This window comes from Pogoniulus pusillus, chromosome 1, assembly GCF_015220805.1.
Source record: "Pogoniulus pusillus isolate bPogPus1 chromosome 1, bPogPus1.pri, whole genome shotgun sequence".
In the NCBI taxonomy this organism is placed as follows: Eukaryota; Metazoa; Chordata; class Aves; order Piciformes; family Lybiidae; genus Pogoniulus; species Pogoniulus pusillus.
The window spans coordinates 28,416,655-28,438,151 of NC_087264.1; the positions used below are offsets into that span (position 1 = coordinate 28,416,655).

Below are 21,497 nucleotides of genomic sequence, written 5' to 3' on the forward strand. Positions count from 1 at the left end.
CTTGAGGTTCCTTCCAGCCCTGACAATTCTGTGATTCCATGATTCTATTCCTTTCCTTGGATTATTTTTTTCTGGAGTATTTTTTTGAGGAATTAAAAATAGATACTGAAAATTTAGCTAGAGACTACATAGGTGGAAGAGATGGGAAGTGAAGGAAGACTTTTTGAGCACAGCAGAATCTACCAAAAAACCTGCCAGGGCAATGGCAAATTGTGAGAGGTAATAAAGTGACAGGCAAAGATGTGATAACTGCAGCTTTCCTCTTGCCTCTGACATTGCCTTTCTTCCTGTCTCAGATGTAGGCAGTCTTCTCCACACAGAGGAGGCAGAGGGTGGAGCTCAGTGCCTGTATAAATTATATGTGTCCTTCAGGTTTTTCCAGCAGCAGCAACAAGCTGTGAGCGTGTTTGTCAGCTGACAACAGATCTGTTACCCAAACTGGGCTTTCTGCTGCTGTCGCCATCTTGCGTGCCATGGGGAGCCCACCAGCCAAGGTAAGAGAATTGCGGCTCTGGGATTTGCTCTGGCCCAGCATCTTGCTGCTGAGACCTCCCTGCTCCATCTCTTGTCACCAAAGCCTCCCCTGTGCATCTGCCGAAGTGCAGAGACAGGTGGTGCGGTGTGGTGGGGTTGTCTGGAGCTTTGCTTTCCCATTTCACCTCAGGGTAGCTAACGTGTAAGCCAGCTCCCACAAAAGCCCAGCCAGAACGTGGACCATTTCTTGTGTCGTGAGCTGTACGTGCTGGGGCAGACGCTGGGAGGCAGGAGAGGGGCTGGCCAGCCTGAGTTTACCTGCCTGTAAAATGAAACTGCTTTAGCCCCGCTGCATGCCTGTCTCAGGATAGCACTTGTCTGTTGCTTGCCCCAGCTGAAAAACCCATCAGGATTTCTATCAGCAAAGCATAGTTTGTACTACTTTAGCTGCAGGGGAGAGTTCTGATCAGCTATTTGGCTAATGTAGCTACCTTTTAATGTAATGTTTACAGCGTCTGTGCTTCTAGTGGAACAATTTCGTGTCTGGACTTGAGTTTTCTAACAGTAAGTTCCGTTCGGAGACTTTAACTGATAATTTTTAGTGTAAGGCAACAGAACGACTAGCTGTGAGTTGTTTTCTCTTTCATGTCTCTATAAAGTAATGGACACAGTGTCTTGAAATGCAAGATGCGAAGTAATGGACACTGTGTTGAGATGTGAGTTACTTACATCTACCACACCCCCTGCCAAATTTTGCAGCGAATAGAAGGAAGATGGGCATTTGTGGTTTGAAATGGAGTGAGACAAACGGGACATGCCATGGCTGATAAAGAATTACTGATCACAAGGAGTAAAGCATGTTTACTGTACTTGTGTCATGGTGATATTTGCAGATGAAGTTAAAGATTCAAGGAGGTGTCAGTAGCTTGAGCTGAGAGTTCAAGTGATAGATGAGAAATGTTCGAAGATTGGATGCTTGGGGCAAAGAGTAGATGTTGTAAATGTAATGTACTTTCTGGACAGCAAGGTCGGCATGGGCCACCAAGTTCTGCATGGGCCACCAATGTGGCCTTGTGGCTGAGCCAATCCTATTGTCAGGTGCATCAGGAAGAGTGTGTCCAGCAGGTCTAGGGAGGTTCTTCTTCCCTTCTACTCTGCCCTGGTGAGACCACACCTGGAATACTGTGTCCAGTTTTGGGCTCCCCAGTTCAGGAGAGACAGAGACCTGCTGGAAAGAGTCCAGTAGAGAGCCACAAGGATGACTGGGGGACTTAAGCATCTCCCCTGCAAAGAGAGGCTGAGAGCCCTGGGGCTGTTTAGTCCAGAGAAGACTGAGAGGAGATCTGATCAGTGTGTACAAATATCTGAGGGGTGGGTATCGAGTGACTTGGGCCAATCTCTTGTTGGTGGTCAGCAGCAATAAGACAAGGAGCAACAGCTACAAACTGGAATATAGAAGGTTTCACCTCAACATGAGGAGAAACTTTCCAGTGAGGGTGACAGAGCACTGGAGCAGAGTGCCCAGAGAGATTGTGGAGTCTCCTTCTCTGGAGACTTTCAAAACCTGCCTGGATGCATTCCTGTGTGAACTACTCTAGGGGATCCTGCCTTGAAAGGAAGATTGAACTCAGTGATCTCTGAAGGTCCCTTCCAACCTCTAAAGTTCATTTGGTGACTCTGTGATAAAATCTCTATCTAATGTATCTCCCTGTTAGATCCAGAGCTACCTATCCATCTTAGATATAAATATCATCTAACAATTTTAGATATCAATGTTCTATCTAACAAGATAATTTTGGATGTGATAGTTTGAGTAAATGGCTTTGATAGCATTTTATCTAGCAAGTCTTAGTTGCAACAAAAAGTTCTTGCACTTTATCTTAGTGCTGCAACTTATGTTCCACATAGACACACTCCTGGTTAACAGGCACCACTGCCAAAAAGTTAGAGCACAGGCACAGCTGCAGGTCAGAAAAGTTTTGTTCTGAAGGAAGGAAATACTGCAGGTAGCACTGCGATTCTCTCAGGCAAATGCATTTTTCAGTATGTGTAAGTTGGTAGATGGAAAAAGTGAGTTTATGTTTTTGCTTTGTGTGGTTTTTTTTCTGTTAATAAAAACAAGTTGTTTAGGGTGGTGTGGATGCTTTGAACTATGAAGATGTACTAGGAGTCTCCCAGTTCACCTTTTGCTGCTCGTAAAAAGCTACTAAATCACCACAGAAGTGTTGAACAGTGTTAATTTACAACTTGCTGAGAATGCTTTTGCTCTTCTTATCAGGGTCTTTCTTTCTGCTCAGACAGGAATAAATGCTCTTTAGCAGTTTAGTTTTGGGAACAACAGAATAATTTTTGTGTGCACAGAAATACACAGACAGTCTGCCAATACAAAGTCTGGGAGACACCTGCTCATACATGTAAAGAGGTTACCAATAGAACATGATCAGGAAATACATCCCAAATCCACAGTGTCTCCTGAAACAATCTGTCAGTAGTAACATGAAATGAGAGTAAACATTTGTGAGGTTTGGTGGTGTCACCTCTGGTGTTGCCACCTTGCAGTTCCTGCTCTCCTTTTATGTACACTTTACAAAGAAGACACTGGTCTTAAACTCTAACAGTAGGGCACATTAGGTCTACTCACTAACTGCTCAACTGCCAGTGGTAAGGTTTTGGTAATGGTGATTTCCAAGGCAAATGTGGCTTTCATGGTCACAATGTCTCCTTCTATCCTCTCTCCTGTGTTAGCACATTTCCTCATTCTGTCAGTTTTCCTACCCTAACTTTGTATTCCTCTAATTTTAACAAAGCCAAGCAGCTGGTTGGAAGGACAAGTTGCCAGCACTGTTCTCACTGACAGAGGAGCTGATAAATTCAGCCCTTACCAGGCGCTAAAGAGTCTATGTGGAAGAGAGTAGTGTAGTGACAGACTTGGTGGAGTGGGCAAAATTGCTGGACTTGATCTCAGAGGTCCTTTCTGGCCTAGATGATTCTGTGAGAGCACTTTGGAACCAGGATGATGGTGCAGTTGGGTTTGTGTTTTAGAAGTATATAGTTTTGCCCTTAATTGACATATTTCCATGTTGTTGTTAAACAAAATTCTCAGTACCTAAAGTAATATAAATTGTAACAATATGGCAAATGGTCATATTTGATGTGAGATCTTGTACATAAGCTTCTAGTATGCCACTGGAGAAAGAAAAGTAACCTCTGAAAGAAAGCAATTATTCATGTCTTAAAGATACTGATAAAGCGGAGTGATAAATCTTAAACCTCTTTACAGAATGTCAAAAGTCAGAGAGCAAACCTCTTGTATAAAATTCCCCTGTTATCCTGTGGTGATAATTTCTCTCAGAGAACTTCTTGGGTTTGGTGCAGGGGGAGCAAAATTCTGAGATTGCAATCTTTATTAAAAAAAAAAAAAAAAGAAAAGGAAAAAAGAGGTGGTAATGGGAGTAGGCTCCCAAATTGCCAGGCTGTACAGAAACTCCTCCCCTCACCCAGAAGATTAACTTTCTAGTGATGGTATCCATGAGATCTTGTTCTAGAAGCAGCATGGGGGGACAACAAGGAGTTAAGTAAAAAATATGGGTAGTTATTTCTTCTTTCACTGCTATCCAAAGACCATCTTGGGAGGCTCCTTGTAATTAATGAGCTTTGAGACTTCATACTCTCAGAGTTTCCTTTTGGGGATGAAACGTTGCTGTGACTAAGCACCTATAAACGGGAGAATTATGTGTCCTCCTGAAGCTGACTGGCATCTGACTCTTCTCTGGAAGCCAAACAGCAGGCCAGTAAATGTGTATTATTACAATCAATGAGATGTTGGCAGCAGGTGTGTTGAGGTCTGATGCAGCTGTGGCAATTCTCCCATGCTAGTTCTATCTCTTGTTTATTGACTTTGCTATATTTTGGACTTGAAATGGCTCCCCAAAAACTTGCTTGGAGCGTATAAAAATGTAGTTTAGTGCTAAATGCTACCACACCAGAAGAAGTTTATCTTTTTCTTTGTTTTTTTCCTTCCCCCACCCCCCCAGTTTTTTATCCTGCTCTTTGGGACTCTGGATATGCTGCTATATATTGGTTGGGAGTGTTACTGTCTAGGATGTGAGCTGACGCAGGTAGCCAAATCCTGGCAGTCTGCCATTGATCTCAATGTGGCACTATTAATTTCCCATGAGAAAAAAAAAGAAGAGTGATATGCTTCTGAGAAAGCTACCTCTGGTTATTTAGAGAGGGGATTTTGTCACTCTGTGTGCCTATGCAGGAAACTCTTTCTCTCAAGGAGGTGAACTAATAAGGACAAGACCAGTAGAGCTGCAAGACTGTCGAGAGCTGGATATGGTGTCTGTGCTTATAAATCTGCTTTTCATACTATGAAAATATCAAATGGTATTTCTAACCATACTTTTTTTTTCTGTAGGGGCATTCTGAAATGTCAGCACATTTGGACATTATTTTAGATCACTCTGATCAGTCTGTAACAGTCTGCTTTGGACTTTTTTAGTTCTGCCTTTTTCTGAGGAAAAAAAGAATTAGCCCAATTCTGAATGGTAATCACAGGATGGAGTTATCACAGTCTTAGGAGTGTGATGGCTTCTGGCTTCTCCTAGGTTCATTATGGCCACATTTACTCATCTGAGCCTGTTCATCTTTTACTCTGTGATAACACGAGGCCTAGGCTGTGCCTAAGCAGAAGCAGCAAATGGTCATCTTTGATGATGTTTCCATTGGTGGGCAGGTGTCATCATGTTTAAGGGAAGTGTTTGCTGCTGAGAGGGGATGGGAGGGTGCAAAAATGACACTTACTAGAGCAGAAACTACTCTGCTGATGAACTGCAGATGCACCATTTTTATAAGCAATTGGGAAATTTTGATTCACAAAAAATTGAAAGCAAATTGTACACCAGCAGCTGTTTCTCTGCTGAAGGCAGACTCTGAGTATGGCTTGGGCTTCTGTTGAGCAAGGGGGAAGTTGATTACAAAATAACACAGAATTAACATATTAATTAAAACCAGTCAGCTCTATGATTGGCTACACAATCTAATATTTTATGCTAATGAAACCCACTAGGAATGCTGTTTGAATGTTCCAGTTGGTACTTCTATGTTAAATAACTATTTGCACAGGAAAATTAAAGTCAAATGCTTTCAGTGGGCAACTGGAATAATATGGAAGTGTCATAACTGGAATAATATGCAAGTGTCCTAACTGGAACTTGTCCAAAATGCATTAACTTCAGAACATATTAAATGTGTCAGTTCTGAACTGGAGGAAAACATAATAGAAAGAGTTTCTGGCATACAAGAACCAGTGTGCCTTGCATTTTTATATGGCAAGTGTTTCAATCAGCCAACAAGAGGCCATGAGACAAAGTAATCTGATTTAGTAGGTTTAAGAAGGTTTCTCTGCTCAGAGGGAGACTCTTGAATACTAAGCCTTTATTTCAATGTGTTATTTCACAGTTCAAATGGTACCCATTTGATATAATTTACATCTAAACAAAACTGAATGAAACCGAATGAGGTGAACTTCTCTAATAAATCTGCCCAGTGGTCTTAAAAGAGTTTCAAATTAACTTTAGCAAGTGGCTCCTTCTGTAGAGACATTCCTCCTTCCACAGCAAGTTGTCTCTCCAAAGTTAACCATCTCATTGTCAGGAAAAAGGAATCATGGTGTTTGCTTTCAGAATAAACCAGTCAAATCATTGCGTTAGGGTGTCACTGGGATACTCTCATTTAGACAAATAGGTAAGATGCTCCAGTCAGGGTGTCTTTAAAGCTGCCACTCCGACCAATGAAGTGCTTTCAATGTGGTGTGGCCCTGTTTTCATTTATCAGTAGAAGCAGGACTGTGTGCTGTTATTGCTGACAAGCTGTGCTAACATGTGAAAAAACAAATAAAACACTCAACTGAAAAACTAAAGGAAATGTAAATGTTCCTATCTGGTGGGGGTGGGGGAAGGGAATATTTTCCCACATTTAGTTTTGTCATGTGTCTGTTTTCTGTGTGAGTGTTCATCCAGGCTTATCAGAATGTGAATTTTCTGACCAGCTTAGTTTGGGAAGCTGTAGTCTTTGTTAGAATTTGGAACAAGTAATGGTTTAGGAAGCGTTATTTAGAGATCATCTAGTCCATTTCTTACACAATAAGCAGGAACATCTTCAAGTAGCTCAGGCTGATCAGAGTCTCATTCACCTGACCTTGAATTCCATTAGGTAGTTTCAAGATGCCTAATGGTGTTTGATTAGGTGATATTATGCCTCCAAAGCAGAGCACTTTTTTCTTCATCTAGAAGATGTCTGCTGGACCTATGGCACTTGCACTCAGTCAGTAGTGTGTTCCTCTTGCTGCCTTTTGGTGAGCTTGGCCATGTGCTTACATGTGTCATGAAAATTTATTCCTAGCTGGGACACAAAGAAGATTTTAGAGCACTTAGATGTACTGTCATGTCCAGGCTTAGTGTTAGCACTGTACTACAGATCCCAGGCAGGCAGCTGTAAGTTCCTATTATCGCCTCTCAAAGGCCCAGTTTTGACCTGCCTGTGATAGTTTGGTGTCACAACCATCACCATGGCCATGCATACATCAGGTTGCATGAACACCAGCATCTCTAGGGTGATAACAGAATCTTTCCATATCACTGTCTGAGTCTGTGTTTTCTTTCTCAGTTTTCTCTTACTAGAGCTACTTAGCAAATAGCCCAGTGAACACTCACAGTATCATCTCTGCATGGTGGACTTCCACTGGATGATGGTCCCCTAACTACAAACAGACCAGCAGAAGGACAGATTGTCCCCTGTACTATTCATAATATGTCTTGGTTTTTTGCATTGTGAGCTGATGCAACTAATTCCACTTTTTTTCTCTTGCAGATGAAGTTTTGCCCCATCCACATGCTTTCTGTAAGAGTCATACAAGCCAGGAACATCAAATCCAGAGACCTGCGTGAGTTGTGGTTTGATTGTGTTTTTAGTCACCTCCTGGGTTTACACAGTGAGCAGCGTTCACAAGCTTTGAAAGTATGTAAATAATGTAGACAAAGCATAGCAATAAAAGTACAAATGCCAGGGCTGAAGTTAGATCAGATGCCTGAGGTGTCATGAGGTTGGAGGATGTTTCTAGTGGTGTTTCAGGAAAATGGTAAAAGCCAAGATTAGATAAATTTCCTGGTCAAACAAGGGAAAGTAGACCTCTTGAGGACAATGCAATCTGTAAATCTGCTTGGGGTTGTTAGGTTTTGATGTTTATAACTAAGATATTCATAAATCATGGAATGGGCTGGAATTTTGCCACACAGGCCACACTCTGCTGGACCTTTTATTGAGATGTATCAGTTACACACAAAAATGCCTTGGGACAGAGAATTTCAAGCCTTCTGAAATACCATCTTATTGCAGGGATTTGCTGTTCTCAGGTGGTCTGTCATGGTAAATCATATAGGTGTGATGAAGGAGGGCCTCTGCAGATCCAGCCCCAAGCACATGCTGAACATGCAGGCAAAACAGACTTCTCTGTGTACTTCTGTAGTCAACCTTCCTTAACTCATCATACCTTCACAGCCTCCTGTGGCTCCTTCTCAAGGGGTACTATGGACCAGCCATTCAGCTGCCATTGTTGCAGAGGTCTCCTGTGGGCTCCTCAGTTAGGACAGAGACCTTGTGCTACCTATTCTCACTCTTGAAACCTCTGTTCTGTGTATTCCTCTAGTGAAAACCAGCATGTTCAACCAAAAAAGCATCACTTTGCAGTGAATTAGAAGCCACTTGCAGGTCACCATGCCAGCCAACACAACCTTGGGCTAGCCTGGGTGCAAGGGAGACAAGAGGGCCTGAACCCTCTCTTGTTTGAGTAACTGCAGTCCAAAGGACTTCTCATATTCCTGTGGCAAATGCCATGCAGCAGCATCTAGAGGTGAATACTGGCAAGGTGGTAGTGTGACAAGGCCTGCGTTTTTGAGTTTCAATGATCTCTTCTATCTACTCTATTGAAGGGACAGTTCCACTTTCCTGCCAAAACCTTGCGGGGCATTGTTATTCACTGCTTGATACCAGTCTGAAGTATTTAGGCATCTCGGGCTGCAGTAGAAATCTTCAGTCAAGTCCAGACTCCAGCTCTGAAAGACATCACCTTGGAGATTTCCTTTCACACCGTTGTCCAGCTTCACAAAGTAAATGTGCTTCCCCACCCTGGCTCTTATCAAAGGATGGCTGCACGAGGCACTCACTGCACTAACCCTGAGGAGTAGATGTAGGCTGGAAGTGAGATGAAGATTCCTGACTTGCTCATGCCCTGGTGTTTCTGGGCCTGTGCTGGCCTTCAGCTGCAATAGATCTTCTTCCCTAGTACCTAACCTCTCTAGACAGTCATCACATCCCCTCCGCATGCTCGTGTGACTAGACTGAGCAAGCCAGGCTCCTCTGATCTTCTCTGCTGTCTCCTTTCCCATAATCATCCTAACAGCTCCCCTTGGAACTAGCTCTAGTTTCAGTTAAACCTTTTTAACATCGTTGACTGGAATTGTAAGGAACATGGCCAGTGAGTGGTCGGTGGGGCCTTTTATACCTCTCTCTCTTCACGTGGGAAATGTGTCTCTTGGTGTACTTGGTATGTGCATGAATACATTTGTGGTTTGCAGTCACTCAGGCACTAGGTGGTGTCCCTTTGGTTGCTTCCAACCCATGGTCTTTTCACTTTTTTTTTTTTTTAATATTAAAAAAGTATTAATATTTATTGGTCCCCAGAATCACACCTGTGCCCTACTTCTAATCTGTAATGTTGGCATCAGGTCTTTAATTTTTCTTGCTACAGTGACTGCATCAGACTGCTATGTGCGCTTGTGGCTGCCGTCTGCTTCAAAGGGAAAGCTTCAGACCAAAACCATCAAGAATTCTGACAACCCAGTCTGGAATGAGACATTCTACTTTAGGATCCAGAGAGAAGTTGAGGTAGTAAAAAAACAGCACTGTCACCATTTTTAATAGCTGGGGATCCTCAGTTGACATAAGAAAATGCTTGTCTAACAAAATTTACAAGTGACTGGTTAGCCCAAAAAGCAAACTTATGCAGGAGTGTTCCCCTGAGCTGGGTATAGACATCAATGTATAAATGCTGAGCTAGCCCAGGTTCCCTTTGTTGTCACCTGAGAAAAGTAGCTACTGCTACAGTGTGTTCCATTTGGGCTATTTTGCATGGTTAATTTAGAAAGAGATTTCCCTTCAGTGATTGTAAGTGAAGGGTTGCTGTGGAGTAGGCAGAAGATTTAGAATGATAGAATGGTTTAGATTGGAAGTGACCTCGAAGATCATCTAGTTCCAACCCCCCCACCACAGGCAGGGACACCTGCCACTAGAATAGGTCGCTCAAGGCCTCATCCAACTTGGCGTTGAACACCTCCAGGGAGGGAGCAGTACTTTCCTGGGCAAGCCTATGCTAAGATGGGTAGTCAAGAGGACTTTGGGGATGAAGAAAAAGAGGGTGTTCCTTGGGCAGCTTATCAGAACAGTGCAGAGTGCTGACATCTTCTCCGTCTCAGGATAGCAAGAGCTCTCTGTTACAGGTATTTTAGGTAAGTTTCTAAATCTGTTTTATGATAAGTTCCCAGAAGTTGGGTTTAATGGTGGCATTCCATATTAGCGAACTCCAAAAGGAAAGCACATGTTTCTTGATTCTTACTGCTCTCCTAATTAAGCAGCTGCAGAAGTTTATAACCATTTTTTTCCCCCTGTGTAATAGCAGCTCAGTAAGAGTGCCTATTTATTTTCTTGTACTACCAGAACATTTTAGAGTTGGCAGTGTGTGATGAAGATCCACTCACCAAAGATGACATGCAGTTCACAGTTCTTTTTAATGTTGCTAGAATCAGACCCGGGGAGACAGTCCGTGAGACATTTGCTTTGAAATCAGAGGTAAGGACTGAAAATACAGGGAGGGATCAGCAAGATCATGCTGTCCACATTGGCTTCTGTGTAAAGTGGGGTTTGGGTTTGCATAAACAGACATCCTTGTACATGGTTATCAACAGCTCATCAAAACAGGTATCTTTGTGCTGGATTTTTGTGACTTCATTAATTTCTTTTCACAGATTCAGAAAATGAAGCAGCTTCTCTCCATGCCCACCATCTCTGTGGGGGAAAAATATGTTAACAGGGAGCATCTGTAAATAGTAATTTTTATCTTTTATAATCCAAATAAATAACTTCCTTACCTTTTGGCTTTATTCCACTTTTGCCACGCTTAGAGGACATTTCCTCTTTAATGGCAACTTTTTATTATAAAACACAAAGACAATCCACTCACCACTTGAATGGAATGATTCTGTCAGGCTTCTCCTGTTGCAGTTCATGCTGGGTTTCCTTCTAAGTGACTCAGGTTTCTGTAGCTCCTAGTAAAGGAATGCCTGCTTTGCTAACATACTATTAAGAAGGCCATGGAAGAGAGAGAGTTGTCCAGGAGTCAAAGCTAGGATGGGTCTGTGACAACTCCTGGGCTTGTCTGAGCTGCAGTTGAGGTACTGCTACATGCTCGTTGCAGGAAGGAGGGAGTCCATACCCAAAAGAACAGCTACTTCCCAAATGCTGAAAGCTGTTAACATGGATCCTCCTTGTGACTCTGCAGGCTGGTGCCATGCATATCTCAGCCAGTGGGTGAGTCACTGGGAAATAAAGTGATTCAATAACCACCTCAGTCCAGAGTACTCTTCTCAACTTCAATTCTGCTGGTTTCAGTGCGAATGTGAGTTAAATCACAGAATGTTAGGGGTTGCAAAGGACCTCCTGAGATCACTGAGCCCAACGTCCCTGCCCAAGCAGGATCACCTAGGGCAGGCGGCACAGGAACGCATCCAAACGGGTTTTGATGTTAGTCACTTTTGCTGCTAGGCTTCTGTGCATTTCCCCTGTGCATACCACCTGTGCAGAAAGCCATATACATTTCTGTTTCAGTCAAGCTTTCCCTTGATTGTGCCTTTGGAAATATGTACGTTTCTCCATATCCCAGGAGGGGAGGATATTAATCTTGTGTGCCTTTTGCAAGCCTGTGGTTTCCATTGCAATCTCAGCGTTGGAAAGAGATAGCACACAGCTTTATTGGTAACATTAGCAGAAGACTTGTCAGCCTCGGAAGTGCTTCTTAAGCCTGTCTACACTGCCAATTCTTTGCGGCCTCTCGTTATCACTAATTTTTTTTTTACCATTTTCTTTTTAGAAAGAAGCATGTGCTAAGAAGTGGGAAAGTTTGGAAGTAGAATTCTGGATGGAAAGGATGTGAGTAAAATTCCAAACTGGCAAAGTATAGATCTGACAGGGAGTAGTGATATCTCAGAGAAAGAGAAACTCTTTCCAGCTCTTCCTGTCAGCAGGGAGCTAAAATGACTGTTCCAAACCTTTGTTTTTTAAGCTTGACTTCCTTCCCCAGCTAATTTTGCCTTTCAGTGTATTTTATGTGAATCTTAACCTTTTCCTTGACGTGTGCATCCCGATCATGGGAATATAGTAACATTGGCATGAAGCAACAACTTGCAAACAAGATGCACACAAAACTTGAGACACTTTCCAAGTCATTAATACCAATTTAACAATGTCTAGAGCACTCTGGTGTTTCTAAAAGGCCAGAAAATGGTATTATTATTATTATTATTATAAAGCTGTATAGAGAGAGTTATGTGGACAGTGTTAGAAAATCAAAACTAATAAAATTAAGACCATCCCCCTTAAACTGGCAATCAGCATTGATTGGAGGAGAACAAATCCCCTAAGATAAAACTTATAACTCTTCTAAATGCTATCACAAACTTGGCTAAAAAAGGAAAACAAACAACAAAACACAACACCAAAACTAAATTACATGTCCTGACATATTTGAGCTTAGCATTAGCAAAAAAACCCAAACCAACAACCAACCCTCCCCTAAAAAATACCCCAACAACAAAAAAAGGAATACAGTTTAGTCAAAACCGAATGACTGCATGAATGGTAGAAGGAACTGTAAATAAAGCTTCTTATTCTTAAACATGGAAGAGCTGCAGAAGAAAATTGCTGGTGAGCTTGGTTAATTTCTCCCACAAGGTAATTCAAGAAAATCTGTTCAATTTTCCTATGAGAGGTACCTTAAGAGATGGAATAAGGATCTCCTGCAAATGCAGAAGGTACCACAGCCAGATGCATAAGGACAGAATAAGATGCAGTGCTTGGAAATAGAACTGAGTAGTTTCAGGCTAGAAATATGAGGAATATCTTTCACCATTCAAGTTACAAGGTGTGTGTGGGATCCTCTTAGGAAATCAGCCCTCATTATTTACATTTAAGCAGAAGGTTTTAGGCTAGAAGTGGTGCTTGGTGAAATACCCTGGACTTGGCAGAAAGCCTGAGATTACGTACTACCTAGCTTCAATGGTCCTTTCAGATACATGAAAGCACTTATGAATGTCTGCAACATAGTCATGTTTGGGTATTTGCCTTAATGAGAGATGCTGTTAGTAGACTCTAAGGTTACTCACAGTATTAAATAACTACATCCATTCTTTGTCAAACCTAGGTCTCCAAATGTGTAGGACAAAGACTCTTTATTATTTGCCTCTGTGTTTTCCAGTCATACATATAGCATATTGGGAGCTAATTCTCTTTTACCATTCATTTGTGATCAGTTGTAAATTATATTCTGGAACAGCCAGAAATAGCTTTCCTAATAAGTATTTGCAGAATACACTAATAGCAGTGTTTGTTTTCTGCAAGTTGTGTGGTCATTTGTTAATAGCAGGACATGAACCCACATAGACCTTGTTCTGCTGTGTCTTAGCATATAGTTTTTAAGCATTGGTATTTCTATGGGCTCTTCTGCCTTTGTTCTTGTTTGGCTACTGCATTTTGCTTTGTGTCCTTAGCAGGTGAAAACCCATTAGGCCTTTTAGACAAGAGATTGTGATACTAACATAATCATGCAATTTTAAGCAAGAAAGGTCATAAAACTATTTTAAAATACAGATTTTTTTTGTTTGTTAGTTTTGTTTAATTTTAATTCTATCTTTACAGTCCTGGCCCTCCAGAGCAGCTCATTACCAATGATGTCCTAGTGGTAAGTTTCACATATGACTTTAGTTTGAAATGACTTTACCTTAATTTTGATTCTCTACTCTTGCCCCCAGCCATCTGGTGTTTTAGAGAAAGAGCAGAAGCTGCCACGATAGATAAGAGCACAGTGTGCACTATAAACTGAAAGATGTGGGACAATTCCCATGCCCAGCTTTGGCTTAATTGTTAACCTCTCCATGCAGAAATAGAAGCTGTGTTTGCTGAAGCCAGCCAGTGTTAAAAGTGTCAGTATTTTGCCCAGATGTATCTTGTTAATGTTGCAGAACCCCAGGTTTGTTGGTGCTAGAAGTGAAAACCTCTTGTGTTTGACATAGCACAGTAGGGCACTTAGGAAACTCAAGGGCTGTAAAAGGGCTGAGTCTGGAGAAGGCAGTGGTAAGTACTCAGGGTGCTTGTGACTCAAAGTTTATCTAATGTAACAGCTTTTTCGGGAATTGGGTTTTTAATAAAGAACTATTTTGATCATTGAAAACTAGAGTCCCTGTTTGGTATTAGTTAACACATGGTTATACTACCTACCTCCTTGACCTGGCCCAGCATCTAAAGAGTGCAAAGTACTTCATCCCAACCGCTCCAAGCCTGACACGATGTTCTTTAATACCTCCAAGGCAAAGTAACACATATTCTCTTCTCTCCCCCTCATTTTCTGTGTGAGCCATAAGTGCTGTAATGGCTGGCATGCATTGTTCCTGAAATGGTTTGGAAAACTGTCCTGGCATGAGTTATTAAATGTGAACTGGAATGACTCAGGTGGTGGGAAGGGTGGAATAAATCCATGATCTCTCTACACACCAAGACCAGCAAGAAGATGCTTTCTAGGCTAATCACTGCCACAATACACAGGAACTCATCATCAGGTGTTTCCCCCCACCCTTCCTAAATAATAATGAGATATATGCATAGCTGTTTGGGCAACAGTATGTTGTACAGAGTTTCCTGGGTTTAGCATAACTCGAATGGGTATAACAACCTCTGGCAATGCACAGGCTACTTCTGAAGCTCAATTTAACTGGGCTACTGTCCTGGGATAATGAGCTGTGAATGTACTCTTTTGCAAATGCATTGCTTCCAGCATTGAGACCAGTTTAGTTGGCTCTGCGTTGTAAGCAGTGTTTGTTTGCATGGTGTTTCATTATTAGCTGCAGATGTGGCATTTACTATCTTCACATTTTTCCACTACTGTCTTTTACAGTCCCGTGAGGTTTGCTGCTTGGAGGTGCAAGTGGACATTAATGAAAGCAAGAAATATTTGAGAGGTATGCTGATTTCTTTGTGAAGTGAGGCCATGACCAAATCAACCCTATCATTATCATGCATATCCAGGTGTAGGCACTTCAGGACAGAGAGGCAGTTAAGAATGTCACAAAGACAATAAAATGTTCTGCAGTGAAAGTCCTTGAACTGCCTCAAGCTGTAATGCCAATCTCTGCATCTTTTCCCTGCAGTTATTCAGTTTGGACACAGTTTGCTGGTGGAAGTATGAGAGGGTGTTGACTTGGGGAGCACTCCACGCTCTAGGTTAAAGGCAGGAGCATGAGTCTGTGCTGTAGGAAACTTGCCAACGTGGCAGTTTACAGAGGAATTACTGCAGAGAATGACTCCAGCAGAAAGTTTGCCATCTGTGTTAGCTGTGTTGCCTGAACACCAGTACTGTTCTCTAACCAAATCTGTTTTCACTAGAGGGTAAAAATCTCGTGCTCTCGGTGCCTGCATCTCATGAGGGAACACAGAAAACCACCGAGGACAAAGATACTTTCTACTTCCATTGTGTGAAGGCTTGGGAACCAATTCTGAAAGTCAGGCTGCAGGTAATGGGCACTATACAGTATCACTCCTCTACTGCCTCCTTATGACCAGTGCCACCAATACTGTAAAGAACTGGATTGTTTCTGTTCTGTGAGTAAACCCCATTTATTTTGTTCCCTGTAGAAAGTTTGTGATAAGGAAGATGACAACAGCAATTTAAGTGACACCTTAACGGTGCCACTGAAATTTCTCCCTGTCGGACATAAAGTGAAAGTAACCCTCCCTGTAAGACATGTAAGTGCTTCACCATTTGTATCATTTTTGCTTGGAGAGAAGAGTAGAATACAAGTTTTCTGTGAAAAAGGTTAGGTTTTTCATGAGAAGTAGACATTTTCTATCAACAAAATCAATATTTGGGAGCTCAGCCTGGTTCTGCTGTGCTTACACAGTTTAACAGTCAATATCTCCAACAAAGCTTTGGGGTGCCCCGTTGCTCTTTGTCATGCCCAAGGGCTGGCTCAGTCTGAACATGCAAATTTAAGATGCTGAAGTTAGGTGAGTTGAATCTTGCTCTTGGAGAACAATTCTGTCACATTCTTCTATGTGTACAGCCATGATGACAATTGGTGGAGAGAGTGAGCTCTAAGATGCTTTAAATGCAGTAGTGGTGTTGCTTTGGAGCTTGATGGCCTTTCCCAGACCTTGCAGCAAATGAGGGAAAAATAGGAGGAGAATTTTTCAGCATCCCATGAAGATGAGGTAGAATGAATGCCTGTTCCACCACTAGTGATTCCCCACCCTTCTGTTTGGACTCTCTTATATTCAATACCTGTTTGAAAGGACGTGGTGACTTGAATGCCCTCTTCTGTCACTGTCTTTATCTGGCTGCTGTTCTTCATCCTCAAGAACAGGAGAGTGGCAATGTGGTAGTGCTGCTGGTTTAGGATGCTTTATGGAAGTGGCATATTGTCAGTGAGGAAGAAGGCCTGTTTCACAGCCTGTTCATTTAGTCACTTCCACTCGTCCTGCCTCCATTTGTGTTCTCTGTAGAATATGTTTGATGTTTAGTTGCTTTCCTTCTCTTTCTTGCCACAGTTTTCCCAAAACCAGGGTGGTAGTGGTGGGCCTTTCCAGGAGGCACTGAAAATCTGGATCTCAAAACTTCTCTTTCCTCCAGTCATTCACATTCCTGCTGTCATTTCTTCATTTACAGAACGTGCCACTGCAGCTGTACCTCCAATTAAATGATTGGTAAGAGAACTATTTTGTTGGAGTTTTTTTTTTTCTCTATAGGTGATATTGCTCTTTGAACTGTGAATTCTAGAACAGAGTACCCTTTATTTAAATATAAGGAATGCACAAGACTAGAGGCAAAAAATATAACAATAGTTAGGCCACTACTAAAGAGTCATGACAACAGATCAAAATTCAATGTTCTTGGGGCAAAAGGGTCACACCAAGATGTAACAACAATTAAAAAAAATGAGAATTTCAAACAGTGAGGAACTTAGTCACTGAGTGTTCTTTACAGCAAAGAACAAAAGACTGAGATTGGAGGCTTCTTCAAAAGGGACACAGAAGCAGGAAGAAGGCAGAGGAGAAAGGGCATTTGAAATAAGCAAAACATCCAGAATTCGTACATTACTCAAACCACTCAGATATTCTTAAGTAAATAGATTATGGCTCTGGTGATATTAATGGAAAGAAGAACAAGCTGGGGAAGGCAAAATGTTGTACTGTAAAATAGCGAGACAGACAACAAATAAACCAAAAGAATTTGAACATCTCTTTCATCTTAATGTTTCTGTATAGATCTGTGGTACAAATCACCATAAAAGACCTTGTTAAGTTCAAGTCACCCTTGGCTGAGGAATTGTATGAAGTAGAAATAGAAAGGATTCAGCTTACAAAGCTACTGAAAGACACAAAGAAGCCTGAGTTGTTGTTGTTGTTTTCTTTTTTTTTGCTATCCTTAGCTGGCAGTAAAACTTACACTGAAACATGATAAAATAGATTATGTGGAAGCACAGCAGTTGAGGTCTTTGAAACTGGAAGCTGTGATTCTAACCCTGAACAGTGAATCACGATTTATTTTTTTTTAATGATGTTCAGTGGAGTGCAGTTGCTGAAAATAGGACCATATGTGTTTTACACACCTGTGCCTCTGCTTTGGTTTCTGTTTCAGCACAGAAAAACTGGATGTGCGCTTTGGGTATGACCTGTGCCGGGAAGAGCAAGAATTCTTGCTAAAAAGGAAGAGAGTGGTTGCCAATGCCTTGAAAAGGGTTTTTCATCTGGGAAGAGATCTACATGCACATGAAGTCAGTGAGCTGGAATCTAAGCGTGGGCTGTGGGTCTGTTGAATTAGGACTGGCACAACTCCCTACAAAATTTGTAGCAATTTTCGCATGCTGGTGCCAAACCTATTGATTTGAATAGCAAGAGAACAGAAGCTCTCAGTGTAGCATACCACATCTTCATCTGTTCGTGTCTCCATTCTTTCCATTCTTTTCAGTGGGTCAAATTCCTTACTCTTCAAAGACAGAGTTTCTAACACTCCAATGCAGTGAGTGAGCAAGATATGAAGTGTCGGTGCTTTGTGTTAAACACAACCTAGCCAGACAAACCGAAACAAGTAGGGAAACAGATGTATCTGATAATCTCCTCACACAGATATTTATGAAATCATTGTGATATCATAGAATCATAGAATCAATATGGTTGGAAGAGACCTCCAAGATCATCCAGTCCAACCTATCACCCGGCCCTGTCCAACCAACTAGACCATGGCACTAAGTGCCTCCAGTGCTTCTCCAGGTCCACAAACCTGACCCAGCAGACTATACAGGATGAACATCATCACATGGATCACAGAATCACAGAATTAACCAGGTTGGAAAAGACCTTCAGGATCATCAAGTCCAACCTATGTCACTTCTTTAGGCTTACCAGTTTTGTTTTTTTTTTTAATAACACTTTTCAGAAAAAAATGAGAATCCTTCAGAGTGGAGAAAGAACATATTTTAACAAGCTTCAGATGAAGTATGATTTGTTACCAAGATCCAGTCTGAATTTTGAAGTGAACATTTATTTTCTTGCTGGGATTATATAGGTTGGATGCGTGCTGTCCATAGAATCATTTGTTTGCTTAATATATTTTTTTCTGAACTCTACTCAGGACCTCACTGAATCCATTCTTAATTAAATTTAATAAAAAAAATCCTCAACAACTTGTAGTAAAATCATAACATCTGCTGTTATTAATAACTGCAATTCTAATTATAAAGAACAAGGAGAGGAAGGGAAGTTGAAGTCATTGCACATTCAAACTCTTCCAAGCATTTGGGTTTAGAGAAATCCACTGAATATCTGGAGGTTAATTTAAAGAAAGTACTGATAAAGTCTGACTGAATGTTGATTTAATGTCATTGTTTCTCCAAAGTCTGCTGGGGATGGTCTAAGAGCTGTAATTAGGCTTTTCCAAGTAGTCAAGTGAGTGACTTTTTGAAGACAAGGCTTATGTTTTGCACAGGTCCCGGTAATAGCTGTTATGGCAACAGGTGGAGGACTCAGAGCAATGTCAGCTATGTTTGGCCACCTCTTAGCTCTTCAGAAGCTGAATCTCTTGGACTGTGTTACCTATGTCACTGGGGCTTCTGGCTCGACATGGTGCGTATAGAGCATAAGATTTGTGTTTGGGCTGGCTGTGACACTACATTTCCACAGCATGAGAGATGCACCTCTTTCAAAGCCTTACGCTGTTAATAAGTGAACATAATTCCCTGTAAACCTATTGCTGTTGGCTTTTAATCAGCACTGCAGTTTAGGCTTGCTGATCTCTGCTTTGATGACAGTTGTGGGGTAAATACAGTAAATGTCCCAAACTATCTGAACAAATGGATGACTCTTCACCTTTCTGTTCCTTAGGACCCTAGCAGACCTATACGAGCATGCCGACTGGTCACAGAGGTCTCTGGAGGGACCACTTAAGGCAGTAAAAGAACAAGTGACAAAATGCAAGCTCAATCTTATGTCTATAGAGCATCTGAAGTATTATCACAAGGAAATTGCTGAAAGGGCAAAAGCAGGACATGTGTCATCTTTTACAACATTGTGGTCTCTAGTCCAGGAAATGTTCCTACATGAAAAGGTATGGCTGTGGTCCTGCCACACATGCAAGAAGCATCCACTCATTTTCCTTACTCTTTGAAGGCATGGCATAATGTGTGGAGTAAATCCAAAGTGGTGGAGGCATCTCAGTGTGATTAGTAAACAGTGACAGAGGATCATGTGGCCAGGGCTGTCCAGGGTGGCTAATGGTTTGAAGGTGCCTCAGTACTAGGGTGCCTGACAGCTAGCAACTTCAGTAGGCAAACTGTCAGAGAGAACTGTGCAATGTCTCCCAAAAGTCAGATCTTCCAATGTCTGTTTCTAGTTGGACACTTAAGAGCTAGAGTAATGTGTCCCCGTGAGCGCATTAGTCCCAGGCTTAGTAAAGATCTGTGGGATGTAGGCAGTCAAGGCACTTAGCTGTTAATTAAGAGGTTACTAGGTATCAAAAAGGGAACCAGGAAGGGAAGTGCAGGAATGTGGAGGAAGAGATCTCATAAAGATGCGACTCATTGCTTCCTCTGAGTCGCAAAGCATCTGTTACCTCTCTGTACCCAGGTGGATTGTGGCACATGTTTTGCCTGTTGCTTTTCCAGAGATTTACTGTGCTTTTCCAAATCTCTTTGATTAGCCAAGAAAGTACAAACTCACAGACCAGCGCAAGGCTTTGGAGCATGGACAAAACCCACTGCCTTTCTATGCAGTCCTCAATGTGAAAGGTGAAAAGTTTGGTACTTTCAAATTTAGAGGTAAGCATTCCTAGAGTCTATTCTGACTCTGAATGAAGACTAAAGAGAATTGGGAGGGAGAGTGTGTGCTTTTGGAGAATAAAAGGGACATACACCCGTTGCTTGCCCCGACTCAGTAGCCATCTTTTATCAAACTGTTTGTCCTTTTGGCAAACTCTGGGTGTTGATTAGAAAGAGCAGAGCTGCTGGGTAATGTGCTCAGGTATGAACAGGGCATTTCTGAAGATCTGGGCTGAAGTTCTACCTATAGAATGGTTTTGATGCTTCCTTAATTTGCGGAGGTGCTGTGAAAAGTGACTATGTCACTTCCTTAAATACTGCGCTGATAAGGGTATGACAATGGGGTGGAGTATGACTGCTAGATGGGTGTGATAGGACACCCTTTAAGTGGACACAGACTACTTGCAACAAAAGGTGTTTATAAAAACAGGTACTAGAAAGGAAAGAAACAGCCCCCCAGACAGTTGGTGCTCGTATTTGGCTAGGATTATAGCTACTGTTCTACTGTAATTCCTGTACAGGACAGCCTGAGTCAGGAAAATCTGTGGCCATGCCCACACTGTGATACTTTCTAGTTAGGAGGTGATGTGTCTTCAGGCTGCTTTGTTATATCATGTAGACTGACAGGTTTGGGTTAGTCGAGGTTTCATGCCAGTCATACCTGTTCAGTTGAATCACACTTGCATGTTGTACCTTTGATACTCTTGATTTAGATAGGCAAGTGGGAATCCCAGAATCTTAACGCAGAAGTATTTATCTAAGTTTGTGAGGCCAATGTTAGAGTTCCTTTTGTATGCAAATACCCCTCAGGTTTTGTGGCACTAGACAGTGTAGTTTGCATTACAAAGCTGCTGATAGTACAGAGCTGCTGCGACAAGCAGGATTTGTGAAGCTTGTGGGTAGCTTTATCCACAGGGGAGGTTTTGGTTTGTTGTTTTTAGTGCAGTAAACATGCCATGTGTCACTTCTTTTGTAGAGTGGGCAGAGTTCTCTCCTTATGAGGTGGCCATACCAAAATACGGAACCTCCATTCGCTCAGAATATTTTGACAGTGAGTTTTTCATGGGGAGGAGAGTGAAGAAGCTGCCAGAATCTCGGATCTGCTATCTGGAAGGTGATCTGTCAGTGCAATATAGTTAATCAGAGCTTGGTAGAAAGCGTAGTACTAGCTAGCCACTGTGTTGTGTAAACACTCATTACCAGCATGCCTGCTATACATCTTGATTCAATGTTTTTTTTTTTACCTTTTGGTACACTTCTGCTCTTTGTAAAGTTTGTTTCCTCTTGTATTCACTCTCAACTCGGGCAGATTTGGGGAAGCTGCAGCATGGT

The 21,497-nt window shown here is 41.9% G+C and overlaps 1 protein-coding gene across 1 annotated transcript in view; it reads left to right on the forward strand.

Annotated features, from left to right (window-relative positions):
- Nucleotides 1–473: 473 nt before the first annotated feature.
- LOC135177557 (cytosolic phospholipase A2 beta-like) overlaps nucleotides 474–21,497 on the forward strand; it is a 36,832-nt gene continuing 15,808 nt past the window's right edge. Inside the window, exons 1-16 of the mRNA XM_064148112.1 lie at nucleotides 474–494; nucleotides 7,348–7,420; nucleotides 8,466–8,642; nucleotides 9,284–9,420; nucleotides 10,249–10,380; nucleotides 11,678–11,736; nucleotides 13,501–13,543; nucleotides 14,753–14,816; nucleotides 15,241–15,368; nucleotides 15,490–15,600; nucleotides 16,520–16,557; nucleotides 17,492–17,627; nucleotides 18,839–18,975; nucleotides 19,234–19,456; nucleotides 20,048–20,165; nucleotides 21,142–21,279. Of these exons, the coding sequence (XP_064004182.1) occupies nucleotides 474–494; nucleotides 7,348–7,420; nucleotides 8,466–8,642; nucleotides 9,284–9,420; nucleotides 10,249–10,380; nucleotides 11,678–11,736; nucleotides 13,501–13,543; nucleotides 14,753–14,816; nucleotides 15,241–15,368; nucleotides 15,490–15,600; nucleotides 16,520–16,557; nucleotides 17,492–17,627; nucleotides 18,839–18,975; nucleotides 19,234–19,456; nucleotides 20,048–20,165; nucleotides 21,142–21,279 (1,735 nt within the window). The remainder of the gene's footprint in view (nucleotides 495–7,347; nucleotides 7,421–8,465; nucleotides 8,643–9,283; nucleotides 9,421–10,248; nucleotides 10,381–11,677; nucleotides 11,737–13,500; nucleotides 13,544–14,752; nucleotides 14,817–15,240; nucleotides 15,369–15,489; nucleotides 15,601–16,519; nucleotides 16,558–17,491; nucleotides 17,628–18,838; nucleotides 18,976–19,233; nucleotides 19,457–20,047; nucleotides 20,166–21,141; nucleotides 21,280–21,497) is intronic.